At 44.9% G+C, this 19135-nt stretch overlaps 1 protein-coding gene across 2 annotated transcripts in view; it reads right to left on the bottom strand.

The window, feature by feature from the left end:
• SMAD9 (SMAD family member 9) overlaps positions 1–19135 on the bottom strand; it is an 86801-nt gene that overhangs the window by 8077 nt on the left and 59589 nt on the right. Inside the window, exons 4-7 of one of the 2 annotated variants that reach the window (XM_066381068.1) lie at positions 14069–14302; positions 8840–8950; positions 7109–7330; positions 1939–2195 (exon numbers count right to left, since the gene is read on the bottom strand). In XM_066381068.1, coding sequence (XP_066237165.1) covers positions 1939–2195; positions 7109–7330; positions 8840–8950; positions 14069–14302 — 824 coding nt within the window. The remainder of the gene's footprint in view (positions 1–1938; positions 2196–7108; positions 7331–8839; positions 8951–14068; positions 14303–19135) is intronic. The other variant, XM_066381069.1, reaches the window with a different exon arrangement.

Below are 19135 nucleotides of genomic sequence, written 5' to 3' on the forward strand. Positions count from 1 at the left end.
TGGATTGGGATGCAGAGGACCCAGGTTCGAAACCCTGAGGTCACCAGCTTGAGCAAGGGCTCATCCAGCTTCAGCATGAGCTCATCAGCTTGAGTGCGGGGTTGCCGGCTTGAGCGTGGGATCATAGACATGACCTCATGGTCGCTGGCTTGAACCCAAAGGTCACTGGCTTGAAGCCCAAAGTCTCTGGCTTGAGCCCAAGGTCATTGGCCTGATCAAGGGGTCACTTGCTCTGCTGTAGCACGCCCCCCCCCCAAATCAGGGCACATATGAGAAAGCAATCAATGAACAACTAAGGCGCCACAACAAAGAATTGGTGATTCTCATCTTTCTCCCTTCCTGTCTGTTCCTATCTGTCCCTCTGACTCTCTCTGTCAAAAAACAAAACAACAACAAAAAAAATCCATCCTCTCCAGTAGTTACATATGTTTTTCATGTGATGAGAGTTTTAAAATTTCTTTTAAACTAATCATCTGTAGTTACATTTGCTGAGGATTTTTAAAGTCCCTGCAATATTAGGCATAGTTTGTCTTTTTGTGAATTCTGCAGCTCTATGATTTAAATGTTGTGTATCTGATAAAAACATCTAGTTGATTTTAAGAAAATTAGATTTCTATGCAAGTGTGTGTGTGTGTGCGTGCACGCGTGGGCACGCATAAGAAGTATATATTATAGTGAAATAATTACCTCTGAGACATTGGTATTTCACCTTAATTTTAAAAACAAACATCTGGAAAAGTAACTACAATTCAAATGATTGTTTGTCGATGGCAATTTTGTGCCCTCCGCTGGCTCTAAAGCATCAGACCGTTTGAAAAAAATTTCCAGATATCAGTTAATTGTCTTATAATGCAAAAATGCTTTTTATAGCTTACCAGTAAAATTCTAATAAAACTGCTTTGTCATCATGAAAGAGAAATGGTTTCAAGGAGCCACTTTTTAAACTGGAAACTGTATTCTTGATTTTTATTTTTTTTAAATTACTAGAATTAAAAATACAGTAAAAATATAATGAATTTAGAAAAAACAGGACAATTATTTTTCATGGTCATTTTAATGAACTAATAAATTGTACTTTGGAAAAAAAACCTAGAACAAGCCATATTTACTCCTTAGCTGGATATGTGACAATGTGAGGCCCGGGTCAATACACCCTGGTAGTCTGATCAATAATCTGGGACTCTGAAGTATTACTATTATTTGCAATAACTGTGGAAGAGGTGAAACAGCAGATGACGAAACTGAGGACTTGAGCTTCGGTGTGCAAATCCAGTCCTGACTTCCTCGATTCTCCAGTCTTTGCATCAACATTAATAAGAACTAATTTGAGAAATTCAGTAAATGTTCATAAGCAGAACATTAGCGAGCTCTCAAAATCAATCATGGCCACCCCAGTGTTTCTCTCCCAATTTGTATATGCTTTCATGAATGCTCTTCAGTACATCATCTTGTTCTAGAGTCAGTTCTGTTCTGTAATATTTATATAAATATTTATATTTAAAATATTTGTGAATACTACCCCCTCCATTAGCCTGTATATGCTTTCTAAGAGTTAGTAGGGTCCCTGATGTCACTCGTGCCAATTCATCAACATTCGTTAAGTTACGACTGCGCCTGACCACTGGAGGGACAGAAAAGTCTTGGCAGCATTAAGTCCCAGAAAAGTGTGAAGGTCACTTTATTTGCTGCATTAAAAAAAAATCAGATAACGACTTTAAGTCATTTTTCCTCTAAAAGTATTATGCTGAAGAATTTTTTTATAGTTGCTAAACAAGAGAGGTCATACTCAAAGAGGAGCTCTTCCTAAACACAGCTAAACAGACTACTGAAACACACCTGTCTACTTGGATCAGCTGGGAGTCCACCGATCAGCCAGCTGCACCTCTGCCGGCACGCACAGGCCACCTGGCCGTCCGGAAGCGAGCGTGCCTTACGTACCTTAACGAAACTCATGCGGATCGTGCACATCTTCGTCAGCTCGTAGACGACTTCGAATCCGTGGTGGACTGACTGAGCCAGCAGATGAGCAAAGAGCTGGTTGTTGAAGACCTTGAGGCTGCAGCCGCTGGGGATCTTGCAGACGGTGGCGGGGTGGAAGCCGTGCTGGTAGTTGCAGTTCCGGCTCTGCACGAAGATGCTGCTGTCACTCACACACTCGGCATAGACCTCTCCCCCGACGTAGTACAAGTGCACACCTGGGAGGCAAAAGCATCCTTCAGACACCTGCCCGCGTCCAGCGGAGGTGTGATACCATTCTCTGCTCATGGGCCTCGAGACCTGGGGCTCCCTGCGGTGAGGCTAATTTCCCTGTCCCCAACCACAGACGAGTAAGATGTGTGACCCAAATGCCAACTTGTTTAAATTAGTCTGCGTTTTTCTTGTGAGCCCACTTAACAGTGGGTTGCACCCCATGTTTACCGTCGTCGCCAAGAACAAGTCGGTCGGCTCTCAAGAGCGTACCACTCCTTCCGGCGTGTTCTCAATCTCACTTTAAGTTCACCCTAACAGCTCATAATATTAGATATAAAATGAATACATAATGTAGACAAAACGTCAAAAAGCCCTTCAGGTGCACCTATAAATAAAAAAAATCAAAACTGAACACAGGTAGTATCATGGAAAATGTTGCATAAGTATACACACTAAACCCACTTCAGCGAAAACAAAGTTTACATTTTATTTTTACCAACAATTATCAATCCATTTCTCTCCATAAATACCTAATTCATTAAAGCTATCACCTGCCAATATATATCATAGAAATAATATCTGGGTTTTTTTTTTTTACGTATGAACAATGAAACTCTCGCCACATTTTCAGATGTAGACAATCAGAATGTAGCTTACATTGCTTTATCTCATTCTTGGAATGAAAAGGTAAAAGGAGTATCCAGAAAACATGCTGCTCACACTAGTTTTCATGCCAAATTAAATGTATCTCCCTTCAAGGGTCTGGGTTTGGAATCCAACATAAATTTATAGCAAGGGACCGGATTAGATTAAATGAAGATGTTCTAGTCTAGTGGGTTTTAAACACCAGAACAATTTTTCTCCCACTTGTTAACAGAAATAAGAGTCCCTGCCACTAGGGGTCAGTGCTGTAAATACGATCCTGCAGTTATAGGTGCCGGTGGAGATGGACTGGGCTATGTACCTACCTACAGTGGTGCATTTTGGATCGCCTCAGAATGAAATACAAAATTTAAAAAATAGAGTGTATAGTACTCTAGGGGCTATAAATTCTCAGACCCTCGTTTTCATAACTTTGCATTTAGGAAACATTCCTGAGACAGCTGCTCAGTTTCTTTCTCAGGCTCGAAGTAGCGCTCGAGGCATCTGGACGCTGTGAACGATGACTGGCCACCATGTCCACTGTTTCCTTTCCCATCTTCTTCCCCTTAATGCAATTTTAGAGAACACTGGTTTTCAGGGTTACTCCACCCATGTCACTCTGAAGAGGCTATCCCGAGCCACCCAGAGGAAGCATGACTCCTTGTGTTCAGGCCAAGGTTTTCCTCGCCCCGGCCCGTCAGCCAGCTGGCCCTCCTCTCAGCCTCCCTCTCCCTGTTCTCTCTGGTATCCATTATGCACCCTCCCTCCACGGCCTGGAGTCTGACACCCAGAGCCAGGCCCTGAGGGATAGGCAGAAGGAATGGTCCTAATTGGCTGGGACACAGTTACTTGGCTGGACTAAATTCTGTGAACAACCCTGGAACTCCCAGGCCAGCCCGCCTGCCTCGGGGTGCTTGTGGCATTTCAAAAGCGGGAGTACAGGTAGTTGAGAGAGGGACAGCGAGGCTGCTGCATGCCTAGTATGTATTTGAATTGAATGACCTTCAAATACATAATGCTCCCAAACTATGTCATAGAGTAGATAAGGTTTATTATCTGACTCTGCTCTTTATCTAGGAGATGATTTTCAATCATGTTAAGGTCTGATCCCAAACCAAGCCCAGTTGGCAGAGTAACAAAGCAGAAAAGTGCCCGGGCAGGTAGGGGTAATTAAGTGTCCTGAGCGATGAGAGGGAGCAGACAGTGGGATGCCGCTGAGCATGGGGAAGCCCGAGCCAGCTCTGAGCACAAGAACAAAACTCAGCCCCGATGTGAAGAGGCTGGCTTGGTTGCAGACAGCGACATCTGAAGAGGAGTCCAGTCGGCACATGATTTTATGTGCAGCCATATGGTAGAAGGAAATAGTGGCTTTAAACTGCATACATTAGATTCTTGATGGTCAGAGAGAACAGTAAGCAATGAGGACAAATGCCCAAAGAAAGTGCTGGCAGAGATAGCCAAGACCTATATGAGGCGGCACGGCCCTGAGGCACGTTCTACCCACATCTGGACGGCACCTCTCCTTGGGCTGTGTCTTTCTTTATCTCGCGTTCCACTTATATGGGACTGCCAGCCACCTACCATGAGATTAGGGAGTTGGGAGTACTCCTGTGTTATGCTTACTTAGGACCCCAGGGCGATCTTGGGTTTGACTTGGGTCTGCTGAGTCTGACTGCAAGAGTGTTGTGTTCCCTGTCAGTCCTCTTCTGTGGCCTTGAATGACAGAGAAATGACAGAGGGGAACCAGGGAGGGGGCAGGTTAATCAGGCTGGCGAGAGGGTCCCAGTGCTCTGGAATCCACTAATGGTCAAAGGAGGAAGTCAGTGTCTGTGAGAGGAATCCTTTCCCAACTGGAAAGGAGGGAAAAATACTACCACAGAAAGTAGACCCCATCACCCACCATCTGCTCAGAGACCAAAGCCTCTCCACTCTGCTCAGAAACAAACAACCCTAGCTTTACTTGCAGACTTGACACCTTCCCCTGACTTTGTAACTGGCCTTCCCCTGACCCTGTTGACCTCTCTTCTGCACACCAATTTTAACAACTGGATCCTATGGAACTTTACAGAAGTGCATATGTCTGGGTGAGATGTTTAAAATTATCCAAAATAAAAAAATATTTTGACAAAAAGTAATCATATAAAAGTACAGATTTCCAGGTCCACACCCAGGTTTGGGGGTAGAGGATGGAGGTGGGCAGGGGGCACTACGGGACTCCGAGTATGCCCCGTGGCCTTCTCAGGTCTAGGTACCGGTCGGCACAAGACTTCCCCAACAGATAGTGGCAGTGCTCTGGAGAAAGCAGTCCTAATCCACGCAGCAAGCAGTCCCTAGCCTGGCAGCAAGCTCACTCCCCCAAATCTGTACTTAAAGACTTTTTAAGTCTCTCTGGACAATATGACAAGCAACCAGTTTGGGTCCAATTCAGTTACACTGAACAGCCCGCCTCTGTGACTGACACCTCTGTGGTCCCACCAGGCTGGGCTCACCATGGCTGCTGGATCCTAACACGCCTCGTCACCCTCCCCCGCCCCCACCTGAGCAAAATGCCTACCAGAGAAAATTTAGAAAATGCCGAGACACCAAAAATAAAAATCAGCCACTGATCCACAGCCAGGAAATATTATCAAAGCTAACACTCTTTGATATCTTTCAGCCTTTTATGTGCATTTTTAAAGCAAAATTCGGATCATACTCTATAGGATGTTTTTACATTTTTTATTTATTAATATATTGTGAACATTTGCCTATCATGTGAAGTATTCTGAAACATCGACTGCAATAGTATGACACTCTATGTTAAAAATTTTTTAAGGATGTGCTTTAAGAATGAGAAGCCATATTATGTTCAAAGGCAGAAAGGAAAGGGCGTCATGAGAAAGGGAAACAAAGTCTACCAGCAAAGGGGGCAGTCCCAGATCAGCCTGAGGCGCACACCCTCTTTCCCAGGAACTCCGAACTCCTCGTAGGACAGAGGATATAAATAAACAAAAAGTAACTGTCGCCATTAAGAGTCAACATCAGTGAATGAATTCAACCTGTTTCTAATGAGTAGTTTGCACATGCACTACAACAGGAGACACTCAAGAGGTGTGTTAGGAAGAATATTAGAACACATCACCACGTGAAATAACAGCTGTGCCCTGGAAATCTGACAGAAGGGGCTCCCATGGCACCCTTCCTGAGGTGGTCTGAGTGCTGGGGTGGGGGTGGGGTGGGAGTGGAAAGAGCAAATGGCTCTGAAGGGTCTTTATACCTGTGACCCCAGAGCTGTTTGACATCACCATGAACAGCCAGGTGCCACGCAGACACTACCAACTATTCTAAAATTTTTTTAAAAAGCGATTTAAAGCAGGACCAGGTGGTCACGAAGTGGATGGAACACTGGACTGGGATGCAAAGGACCCAGGCTCGAAACCCTGAGGTCGCCAGCTTGAGTGTGGGCTCAGCTGGCTTGAGCATGGGCTGACCAACCTGAGCACAAGGTTGCTGGCTTGAGCATGGGATCATAGACATGACCCCATGATAGCTGGCTTGAGCCCAAAGGCCGCTGGCTTGAAGCCCAAGGTCGCTGGCTTGAGCAAGGGGTACTCGCTCTACTTGACCCAGGGAGTTAAGGCACATATGAGAAAGCAATCAATGAACAACTAAGGTGCCATAATAAAGAATTGATGTTTCTCATTTCTACCCCTTCCTGTCTGTATGTCCCTACTTGTTCCTCTCTCTGACTCTCTATCTCTGTCAAAAAAACAAACAAAGTGATTTTAAGATCCTCAACCAGGCCCCGCCCTCAGTGGGATTTGCCATCATTGATTCTGCCAAGAATGGAAACTGCAGAAGCAACGTTGGCCCACTGGCCTTGGCAACGGTGCCTGGGCACGGGAGGACCCCCACACTTCCAAACACAAGTCAGTCTGGATATTTAACTCCTTACCCTCTAAGTCTAAGTCTCCAAAGGTAATTTACCTCATATAAACAATCAGCCAGCCAGAATTCTTCAAAAGTTACTTCAGTTAGCATTGTTGAACAACTCAAAAACAATTCACTACCCTTTTATTCAATAACTTCATCCTGCCTGCATTCATATCTATCATCTCATTCATTTTCATAACGCTCACCCTATGCCACCAGTGGGAGATACCACCCTCGTCAGAGGCAGAGGAGCCCTCCCTGCCTGGGCCACCCTGCGAGGTCACATGGCCATTGCACATGGCTCGTTTCTGTTTCCACATTTTAGCTCGTATGAACATAAAAAGAAATCACATATTTCCTTTACCCTTTCCTATGTGTCTCCTGGTATTTTCTATGGTCGAGTTTCTGTTCACATTAGAAAGAAGCCCGAGACAGAATCTGTTTCTGTTGTTGGAAGGGTCTGTGAATCCGTCTACAAGGACACTTCGGGAGGAAGCCTGGAATGTCTCCCCCACGCGGTTGTTCAGTTCGTAGTAGGCGACGGAGCACCAGTGCTGGGGTTCCTCGTAGCATACCGGCCGGAAGTCTGGAGAGAGCGAAGCAGACAAGAGAGCACATCACTACGGCTGGTGGGTCCTGCGTGGCTCTCCGCCTCCCGGTTTGGTTGGGAGAGTTCGATATGAATGTTCTTAAGCAGAGAGTTGGCTGCAAGTCCAAGGCAGCTAGCTGCCTGACAACCGTGTCAAACCTGTCACTCTTTAGAGACGGTTTGTGGTGAGCCTAGCTGGGTCATGCATCTGTGGCAGAGCCCACAGGCCCAGTGACTCTCCCACAGTCAGAGCTTTCGCACACATGAGTACTCAGGGGTCCAAGCAAACAAGGCTGTGATCGGACCCATGGAAGCTACCCCGCCCCTACGAAAGCACCGCTGGAAGGAAGCTGCAGCTCACGTCATCTCTACTTGTGAACAAGACAAGAGTGTTACCGCTACTGTGTCCACACTGAGCCCCTGGGGCCAAGAGTGCCATTTCTGAACAAACTAAAGATGAAATACAACAGTTTGGATAGGACAAAAACCAAACCAGAAACATGAGAGAGAACTTTAAATTATTTAAGAGAGAAAATTACACCTAAACAAAACTCACTTCTCTTTAAGCATACACATAGAATACTTAGTTACTTATGCCATAAAGATTATTTTAAGGAGCTGTATGTTTCAACAGGAAATGGGTGAATGTCATGTTTTCACCCTTAATTTTTCAGTTGAGTAACCAAACAAGGAGTTCTTGGCCTCCCTGTCACCCCTACTCTGTCCTGATTTCCTACTGATTCCACCCATGACATGACATTGCTTATCTGTGGACAGCCTTGTGATTCTTGCTTCAAGAGTGTGTTCTTTTATCAATGAATATTAATTGATAGAACAGATAAATGAGGGGGTTATCTGATTTACCAAAGGCTCTGACTTATAAAAGAATTCACTCTGAGACATTTTAAGTAGTAAATGCCTTCAAATCCTCCTGACCCAATGTGGTTCTGGAGCTGCGGGCTGCGTCACTGTCACGGGGCAGCTTGTTAGGAGCGTCCCATCCTAGATCCAGAGGACCAAAGCCTGCATTTATATGAGACTGCCACATGCTCCCTGTGAATGTTAAAGTAGAGCCACATTTTTCTAGTCTATTGTAAGACATATATGACCGTTTGTAGAAACTATACTGACATCTATTTCTAAGAGCACCCCTCCCAGCCAATGAAAGACACCCTCTAAATCTACAGTAAAAACAGAAACGGGACAAAACCCCTCACCCAGCTGGTTCCATTCTGAAGATCAAGAATGACAAAACTCTAAATGTTAGGTTAAAATAATAAAAAAATTAATGTATCTTAGTAAACAGGATGATAAAGAAAACATACACTGCATACAGAGGAAGGCCCAAGTTAACACGCAAGGCCATGCTGTCAGGCCTTGAATCACTCAGGAAGAGCCGGCCGGCACACTTAGTTTCCTTTGGTTTTAAAATTTATTTTGGGGTAATAAGAAATGCTCTTAGAAAATAGCTACATTTTGCTGGTTGCTGGTCGTCTGCAAATTTACCTCCATTAGTCATTGACAGTACTAAATGACTATCAGTTGTGGCATCTACAGGTCGGCCATTCTGGGTGCCTGGGACTTCTGTGGCATGGTAAGGCGGGGATGGTGTGTCAACTAAAAGAAAGCAGTAAAACAAAGGAAGGTCAAACTGATAAAACTAAACAAAGACAACCTGACTCAATCTTTTTGGCCGTTCATCTCCTCGGCTTGGTGGACAGTGTTTTGTTTGTTTGTTTGTTTTTACTAAAGTGAGACAGTAAGGCTAATATGAAGTAAAGCTGAGACTGTTTTACAGGGGAAGTAGGATGTCCTAAGTCCGTGATGGTGAACCTATGACACACGTAGCCATTTTCGATGACACGCGGCTGCATACCAGAGAAGTATGGGGCCGCATGCTGAGAAGTACGTTTCATCCTCAGCTCCTACAGGGCCAGGTGCAGTAGCCGAGGATAAAACATTTGCTGTAGTGTAGACACTCTGTGCCAGAGGTCTGTAGGCCAAAACAACAGAACTCCGGCACAGAGCATCTAGTTCTGGGACTTCCAGTTAGGCCGTTAGGGGATCTTTGACCTCACTTCCGGCTGGCGAAGTAGGGAGCAGCGGAATGCCGAGGGGGACGCATCTCTGGGGGCCTGTGATCACCATTACCAGCAACCACATAACCACAGCAACCATCATCCAATCTACTGTTCTGGGGTGTCATGGATTTCTAATTGACCATCGTTACTGAGATAAGTGAGAGGGAAGCTGGGAGAGGTGAGGGCCTGTGCTATGGGTGCCATTTCCCACCATTAGAAATAGCGGCAGCCATCTTAATTTACATAAGATGCAACTTGCAGAATTTCAAGGCAGCATCTGGGCTCAGGTGTTTGTTGACTTGAGGTCAAAGCTTGAGAATCTGGAAAGGTGCTGCTTGGAGAATCAAGAGGAGTGCCACTACGAACAGGAAATTAGGGGTGTCTGGAACTGATTACCAGACACTTAGCACCCTGAAAAATATAGCAATGCTTTACTCACAATTTTTCCCTCTACGTAGTTTTGTGAGACCTTATTCTCAGTGTTAAATAATATCAAAACCAACAAAAGAAACAGATTGACAGATGAAGTTAGTAGCACTTGCTTGGGCTTGAAGTGTACAAAATACCGACCTTCAATTGAAGATTTAGCCAATGAAATTCAGCAACAAAGAAGTCACTAATAGGCAGATTAGTTAAAGAATTCCCCCACCCCATCACTTACCTTAGTTCACGACACCCCACACAAGTTAAATAATATCAAGACCAACAAAAGAAACCGACTGACAGATGAACAAAGAAGTCACTAAGCAGGTAAGTTAAATAGTTTTTGGTTTATTAAATACAGTTATATATTACAGTTATACATTTTTGTTATTTAAACTATAAATATTGTGAAATTATGTTTTTTTTCCTCAAAGTGACACACCACCCGAGTTATGCTCAGTTTTTTGGCGAATTTTGACACACCAAGCTCAAAAGATTGCCCATCACTGTCCTAAGCTCTTTGCTAAAGGCTTGATTAGTTTTTCCTATGACTTACAAGTTATAATTGAGTTCAAATGGCTTTGTAAGATTTTCACACCTAGGAAAATCTTCTCCTAGCTTGCTTTTCTCAAAAGCGAAAGAGCTATTATCTGGATTTCAAACCAGAGAAAGTTAAACCTTCTTTGCAGTGAGCTTAATTTTCAATTCTTCTGTTGCCATGGGCTGTACAATGGCCACAGTGATGTTCTGCCCCTGAGAGAGTTCAAATATGCCCCCAAAACACAGGACAGCTGAAACCTAATTATAATGTTGAGCCCAAATTACACCAAGAAGGGTTCTTCTCCGCAAGTATCAGTTCTATAATTGATCAGAGATCATGGTTAGGAAAATGGAGTCAATAAAGGAGGTAGTATCTTATCAGGACTGAATTCATTACACAATAAAAACTCCTGAGGCCGAAGAAAAACTCTTTAGAGGGGGCCTCAGAATAAGTGGTCCCTTCTGCAGACATTCCCAGTATAATACCATTATATTAGTGGTAGAGGTCAACAGCCTCAAAGTTTGAATCAGTTTGCCTTTGTTGAACTGTCCATTCAAGTAGTTCTCACACTTAAGGTTGCATAAAAGTCACCAGTGGAATGTGTTAAAAATGCAGATTTCTGGCCCAAGCCCTAGAAATTCTTAGTCTGTAGAGCAGTGGTTGGACACAGTCATGGAAGTTTTAACAGGCAAGGCAGGTGGTCTACCAACCACACTGAATAACCATGGAGAAGGCATTTTCATTTGAAAAAATGAACTAAAACCCTGGTGAAAAAGTTTTAAAGCAAGGTAACCCTTCTGCTGGTCCTGGAGTAAATCTATCTACAAAATCAAGGGGCTTAATAAAGAAAGTCACCGTTCCACTTATTCCCACAGGAATTAGAAATAGGGACTCAAAAACAGATACCTGCACATCAATGGTCACAGCAGCATAATTCACAATAGCCAAAAGATGCAAAGAATCCCAATGTCCATCGACTGGTAAATGGATTTTTAAAGTGGGATCTATCCATATAATGGAATACGGTTGAGTCACAAAAATGAAGTAACAGATGAATGCTACCACAAGGATAAATTATGGTATGAAAACAGTTAAGCTAAATTAAATAAGCCAGATGCAAAAAAGACAAATATGGTATGAGTTCATGTATATGAGGTACCTCTGACCAGGCAAATTTATAGAGACAGAGAGTGGATCAGAGGCCACCCAGGGGCTGGAGAGAGGCAGGGAATGAGGAGCCATTGTGTCATGGGCACAGAGTCTCCGTTAGTGATGATGAGACAATTTTGGAAATAGTGGTGACAGCTGCGCAACATTGTATGCTTAATGCCACTGGATCATACACTTAAACATGGTTAAAATGCAAACTTTATGTGTGTTGTGTTCAACAACATTATCTGTGTTGTTATCACAACTCAAAAACTATAATACAATATATTTTTTAAAAACCCACTGAATTGAACACATTAACTGGCTGGATTTTATGACGTGAATTATATTGCAATAACGCTGTTTAAAAAATTTAAGGAGCTGAACTGGTTAATCTCAAAAATTCCTTCTAGTCTTAGCTATAGATCTGTTATTTAGGTTGGCATTTTGCTGTTATTAATTATTCAGAAAATAATTATTTCCTTTGAAATCAAAAGGATTATTCCCTTTGTGAGAAACTAATCAGCGTCTGCACAGAACTTGAAGTCTGTCCTTCATGGTCAAGAAGGAGAAGAAACCATTGACCTGTTGCTTCACCAGTGTGGGAACACACACTCAGCACAGGAAATCCTTTTGTGTGTGTGTGTGTGTGTGTGTGTGTGTGTGAGAGAGAGAGAGAGAGAGAGAGAGAGAGAGAGAGAGACAGGAAGGGAGGGAGATGAGTAGCATCAACTCATAGTTGCAGCATTAGTTGTTCATTGATTGCTTCTCATCTGTACCTTAACTGAGGGCTCCAGCCCAGCCAGTGACCCCCTTGCTCAAGCCAGTGACCTTGAGCTTCAAGCCAGTGGCCTCTAGGCTCAAGCCAGTGATGCTGCACTCAAGCTGGTGACCCCACACTCAAGATAGTAACCTCAGTTTTGAACCTGGAACCTCAGCATCCCAGGTCGACTCTTTCCCCACTGCATCACCATCAGTCAAGCAGCACAGAAAATCTTTATAGCACAAAGGTGTTTTATGTAAATATATACTTTGCAACCTAATTAACCTCCTGTCCTTTAACTAGGACTCTCCTAAAATGAGTTCTCTTTCTGTCGTGCACCTTTCTCAGTGACATCAGCCATCTGCAAGACTTACGCATCTTCTTCACTCTGTGTGAGGTACTCCAGGCCACATCTCAACCTTTGCCCTCACTTCCTCCAGTCCTGGTGATCCCACCTCCTCAAATTCATTGCCTCTTTCCATCCCACTTCCCTTCTTTAGTCCTTATTACACTTTGCCACTTACTTACAGGATCGTTCTCCGAGGCCACTGTGGTGATCAGTCCTCACTCATCAATCCTCCCGCACTGGCAAAGCGCCCGGCACTTGGCAGCTGCTCCGCCATTACTGCCCGACACAATGAAATCTGCCTCTCTAACCCTGAGCTCTACTTACTCCAAGTTCCAAATGCCTGATAACCAAACTCATGAGCAACTTCAGCATTTTGGGCTCTATGCTCGACGCACAAAAGATAAATGACTGATAGTTGAATGGCAGAAATAGACACAAAATTACATAATGTAGAGTGATAAATTCAGATAGTAGATGCATATGTAACATATTAGATGGTCAGTGAGGGGAAAAATGGAGAACTGAGTAACTCGGAAGGGAGGGGGCAACTCCTTCCCTGCCTTTCCACATTTTATGATTTCTCTGAGAATGGGGACAATTGTTATTCACCTTTTCATTTTCCTCTCGGCGCCTGAGGCCATGCCGGCACACAGTGTGAGCTCAGTAAACAGGCATGTAGATGTGGAGAAAGGGGTGGCCCCCAGTGCGCTGGTGCACACCTGCAGGAACCTGATTTATGTATCTCGTGAGTGTGGAATTCTCACACTCACGAGGTACATAAAATCTTTTTTGTTATTATATAACTTCCACCCACTTGATAGGTGTGACAGCTCATTCAGTGGTCACAGTGGGCATGGCTGGCCCTCTCCTTTCCAAGTGCCTGTTCAATTCAGGAAGGATCAATTGATCAGATCTCCCTTCCAATGCTGAGCTTGCTTCCTACAGCAAAGAGGGAGTGTGCCCGGCGGGAGCAGGCCTCCCTCTGCCCCACACAAGACCCCATAACCCCCACCAGCCCCACAAGCCCCACACACACAATCTTCATAGGCAGGGACCCCCCTATTGTTGAAGGAGGGGCCACACTGCCAGCCTTCGGGCCAGCTGTCCCTGCTCTGCTGAAGAAGTCTTGTATCACATCATCTTATTGCTACTGCCTTAAAAAACATCCCTTGGAATTGCCAGGGATGCTGTTAAAATCCACTTAGTTTCTGAGAGCTTCCAGAGGGTTAGAGCCAAAAACCAGAGCAAAGAACATAGCTGCCAGTGACTGTCTGCAATGGCCCAGCCCCAGTCACTAGGAGGCCCACAGGGTCCCCGAGCCTGGAGGAGACCGCCTTGTGGACGTGAGGTGCTACCTGACACGAGCCACAGAGACTGTCACTAGGACGGACACACCACAGACGTGCCGAGCCATCTCCCACGCACTGACCTGAGTGTTGGTAGGGGCTCTCTGGCTCCGAAGGGCTGCCTGGGGAGTGGGGGCAGCTGACCGGGCATGGGGACTGTGAGAAGGCCGGGCAGGCGGGCTGCTGGAAGGAGTCAGGGTAGGTGGCGTTGTGCGGCATGAGAGGCTCGCTGTGAAGGGACGCACTGCGGAACTTGGCCAGGAGGCTGAGCTGCGGGTTGTACTCGCTATGTCTGGGCACCAGGACGGGCGGCAGCACTGGCACGAGAAAGAACCGGCAGTTAGAATGGACACTGGCTCGTTGGCACACAGCAAGGCAGACGCATGCTCTTTCTATGTTTCGATAAGAAAACCCATTTTCCTCTGGAAAAAATGCCTCCCCGTTCTTTATGCTCATCCTGGTTGTCAAGTGCAGTCCCATCTCTTCCCCAACAGTGAGCTTGTGAATCAAGCTGAACCAAGGGTTTCTCTCCTTAAAGCCTGGGTCTTAAGCAGAATACACCAACTGAGGTCCAACAAAAGTTGAGAGGGTGCATTGTGATGTCAGCACTGTACAGAGAAACTGCCCGTTCACTCCTATCACAGTACCTGGTCTTCTGGAGATTGAATTGGTCATGTCTTGCTTTGATTCCACCAATAAAATGCTTGGGTTTTTTTTAAAGGCAAAATATATTGCTTGCGATAAAACCATAAGTGATGTCCAAAATATTTTTCCCTCAGAAAATGTTGAATTCTTTAGATGATCAACCTAAGTTTTAGGCTCAGTAGTGCTGCTCAAGTAAAACCATGCTACCTGTCCTTACCAAAAAGATTTAAGGTCAACTAAAAGTTATTTTGTAAAAGAAAGCAGTGAGAAATAATAAAAATGAGTAAGTAAAAGGTAAGCGGCAATAGGGGACGTATGAATAAAGCCTGTTCATTTTCGGTGTCCCTCTGGCTTCCACACTCGAAAGAGAATGAAAATTTCCGTGATCCCAATTCTTTCAAAAACTTCGGAATCGATGCCATTCTCAAGGGCAAGCACTGTGCAGGCATTTAGAACTCCTGCTGACTTTGAAAGCATCACATGCCTGGCAGAGAAAAGGTATTCCTGTAAGTTTTGCAGAGCTACAACATAAATGCAGGCAGAGAAGTCGAGAACACAGCAGGAAGTGATCAAAGAAATAGCCAAAGAAAACTTTCCAGAGCTATAGAAAGATCTACGTCATCAGACTGAAGAGAGCCAAAGTGCACAGCCCAATTAATGGGGGGGGGGGGGGGATGCAAGCCTAGTCATACTGTATTGAGTTTCAAACGTAAAGACAAGTGCAATGTTCTAAAAGCGCCCAGATGATCATCTCAAAGTCACCTTTGTACAAAGAAATAAGAATCAAGCTAATGACATCCCACCAGCAATGACGGGTGTTAGAAGGCAATCGACCAGTGCTCATCTAAGAAAAAATAGTTCTTATCCCCAAATCCCACACTAGAAACCAATAAATTGCCAAACAAACAAACAAAAACAACTATAAACCACAATATAAATATTAAGAATTGAGAAGAGGGAGAAAGGAACAAGGCAATATAAATTAGTAAATCCTCATCTTTTATTTTAGGGAGTCAATGAAATTCTCTAAAGGTGATAAATAGAGAAACCAATGTACAGACATATTACCTAGAGTTACCCTCATAATTTTCAGAGAAGTAGGAAAAGAACTAAGCAAAGCTGATCAAATGGTTGTTCCTGGGGACGGATGAGGTAGCTCCTGTTTTTAATCACATCATTAATTTCTTCCCACCTGCAGGTACTGGTAAAAACTTTCCTAACATGTACATGTTTTCCAGTAAACAGACAACAATATCGATCACAAGGTCTACCACTTACCTACCATAGTACATTTATCTCTTTCTTCACAAGCAATCATTCTCAGTCCTACATGTGGGAAATAAACTCAAACAGGCCAATGAAAAATGGGAAACTAAAAACCATGACAGGGGAGAGTAGCAGAAAAGAAACAAATGATTGCTTCCCCCTTTCAAAGCCCTATTTGCATACACTGCCTATGATGATACAGAATGAACACTCAACACCACCACGCAAAAATGACCTGGACAAGAAGCATCTGAATTTCTTTTTATGCATCTCTGAACTGCCTCTTGAACAGTCTGAACGTGAGGGGCTGACATAGCAAATGACATTCGGCTTCCTCATCACCATGTTAACAAAGTTCAAATAAACACTCATTTTTCTCTTTTGTAGGAAGAGGAATTTGAATACTCTCTGTGACCTCCATTTTTGCGTGAGACCCACATGAAACAGCACATTCCTACTGCTGATAAACATACTGCCTCCCGGCTTCCCAAATGCAGACACTTCTCCTCTTCACGAGTGCAGAGCTGAGGCACCAGGAAAAGAAAGACTATGTTTTTCCTATTGATACAAATATCTCGGTAATATATTTTTACCATCTGGATAAAAAAACAACAACAAAGGCAGTGAATATTTTGTAAAGAAAACTGGTTATTTGGCCAGACTGGCTCAGTTACCTTAGATCTGTACTGATATTTTTAAATACTTTCACTCAAAACATAGCTAGCTTAGTCCCTCTGGGTGGTCATAATAGAAATACCATAGACTGGCAGCTTATAAGCAACATCAGTCTATTTCTCACAGTTCTGGAGGCTGGAAGTTCGAGGTCGGGTTCTGGTGAGAGCCTCTTCCAGCTACAGACTGCCGGCCTCTCACAATGGAAGGGGCCAAGGGTCTCTCTGGGGCCTCTCTCTGAGGGCGCTAATCCCATTCATGAGGTCTGCCCTTGTGACTCAATCACCTCCCAAAGGTCCTCCCTGCTAATAATATCACCTCTTGCCTAAGTTTTTCAATGTAGGTATTTTGAGGGAACAGACATTCAACGTAGAGCAATGGTTATTCCTCATTAGAAAATTCCATTTCCATACCTCAACTGCTACTTGCAAATATAGCAGTTGTAAGACCTACTTGTAAGACCTGGGGAGCTTACAGACATTTGTTTCTTTCTTGTGCTGCCTTTTAAATACCACACTACCTTTTTTCTTCTTCTTCTTTTCCAAGTGAGAGGAGGGGGGAGACAAAGAGGCAGACTCCCGCATGTGCCCCAATGGGGATCCACCTGGCAACCCCCACCTGAGGCTATGCTCAAAACTGAGCTATTTTTAGCACCTGAGGCGGAGGCTCCCCAGAGCCATCCTCAGAGCCCAGGGCTGACGGCTTGAACCAGTTGAACCATGGCTGTGAGAGAGGAAGAGACGGAGAAGGGGGAGAGGGAGGGGCAAGGGTAGAGAGCCAGATGGTCACTTTTCTTGTGTGCTCTGACTGGGAATTGAATCCAGGACATCTACACAACAGGCTGATGCTCTACTACTGAGCCAACTGGCCAGGGCAATACCACACTCTCTTAATATTAAGTGTTACACAGAGAAACAAAGTAGAAGGAGCTGTTGCATATACGGGAGGTGAAAGACAGAGCTGAACAAAGCTTCTGTATCTTTTTCAAAAATCATGTGGTTTTGATCGAGTGTGAGTACTTTGTGTAAAGAGAAACTACACTCCTGAAGAACCTTGTATTGGTGGAGTCAATGCATCGTAGCGTAGAAGAGCATTCTGCACAGCTTCTCCTGCAGAAGCTAACCTGAAGACAGGCGCACGGCACTAACAGCTGCCACCGGTCCACGAAGGTGGGAGCGTTGGAATGGACAATTAATGGTGAAAAACTTTGACAGCTATTTGACAGAGTAATTTTACATTTGTTGAAAAGAGTTTTTAAAAATTTTTTTTTGTATTTTGTCTTTTTAAAATTTCACTTGCTTAGTGTAGGGTGGTGGGCAATGGGGGCCGGTCACGTGGGGAACTCAGGCCTGGGAACTTTGGCTAGGACCGTTCACAACCAAGCACGCCAAAAGAAACTTCCCAGAGGTCCTTGGAAAAAGAGTGACCGTCTGTCAGCCAGTGAGATTTCACCACATCATATTAGCTTGCCCACCCTAGATGGGACCCTTTAAATATTTCTCACACGGGTCACCCCACACGACTTCCCTGGCCTCTCTGTCCCTGGGACCAGGGAACATTGTCGGGCGGGAAGCGCTCTGTACTAAATAAAGCCTTTTATTATTCCACACTTTGTGGCTACGGCCCCTTCCTTCCTTCTTGGCGGGTAAAAATACCTTACATTTTGGTCCTAAAAACCTGGGAGGAGTTGAAGTCTGCAAGGACCACTCCTCTTCCCTTCCCTCTGAGAAAGAACCAGGACCTCTGACCTTCCACCCACTTCAATGCATGGTGCGGTAAGTCCCCTGCCTCCAGCCTTCCCCTCAGTTCTTTCCGCTGAGACTCCCTGTCTGAAACCGCAGCTGCGTCAGGGACCTCTTTCCGTCCGAGTGCGTGTGTACCCATGGAGATGTCCGGAGCACATCCAATTTGCCTATCTGTCTGTGGCCAGAACTTGAGTTTTGGGATGCCAGTTCTCATCTCTGACCACTCCAAGGACTGAGGGTGGCTGTGGGGGCACAGGAATCTAATCCAAAAACACTCCGGGAGTTGTCTTATCCGAAATCTCTCCCCTAAAGAAGAGGAAACTGTTCTTCTCCGCTGTGGCCAGGCCACAGAACCCACTGGATAATCGAGTCAGGTGACTGCCTGAAGGGACTTTCGGTGTTAACACCCTCACCAATTTAACTATAGCCAAAAGAACTGGGAACTGGTTGGAGATCCCTTACATTCAGGGCTTCTAGTTATTTGCACCCCCGTCCTTAATCTCTGTGCCGCCTGTTCTACACGCAGGCCTTATTTTTTGGCCAGAGAAACCTCACCTAAAATCTCTGCTCCTAATCTTTCCTTCTCCGCGAACTTCCAATTCTCTCCACCTCCTGCCTGACCCCCAGGGGCGCCCCTCTCTCGGGACCCCTCCCTGGTCCCTCTGCGGACCTCTTCGCTCTGGTCTCTTCCCTCTAAAAGCCCCCTCCCCTCCCTTTGCAGAATCCTGTTTCTCATTCACCTGCAAATACCAGTCTCTCTGTCTCCTCCCCTGCCAGCCAGGGGCCCCTCCCTTCTCCACTGTGTTCTTAAACCCCTCCTCC

This window comes from Saccopteryx leptura, chromosome 4 (genome assembly GCF_036850995.1).
Source record: "Saccopteryx leptura isolate mSacLep1 chromosome 4, mSacLep1_pri_phased_curated, whole genome shotgun sequence".
NCBI lineage: Eukaryota > Metazoa > Chordata > Mammalia > Chiroptera > Emballonuridae > Saccopteryx > Saccopteryx leptura.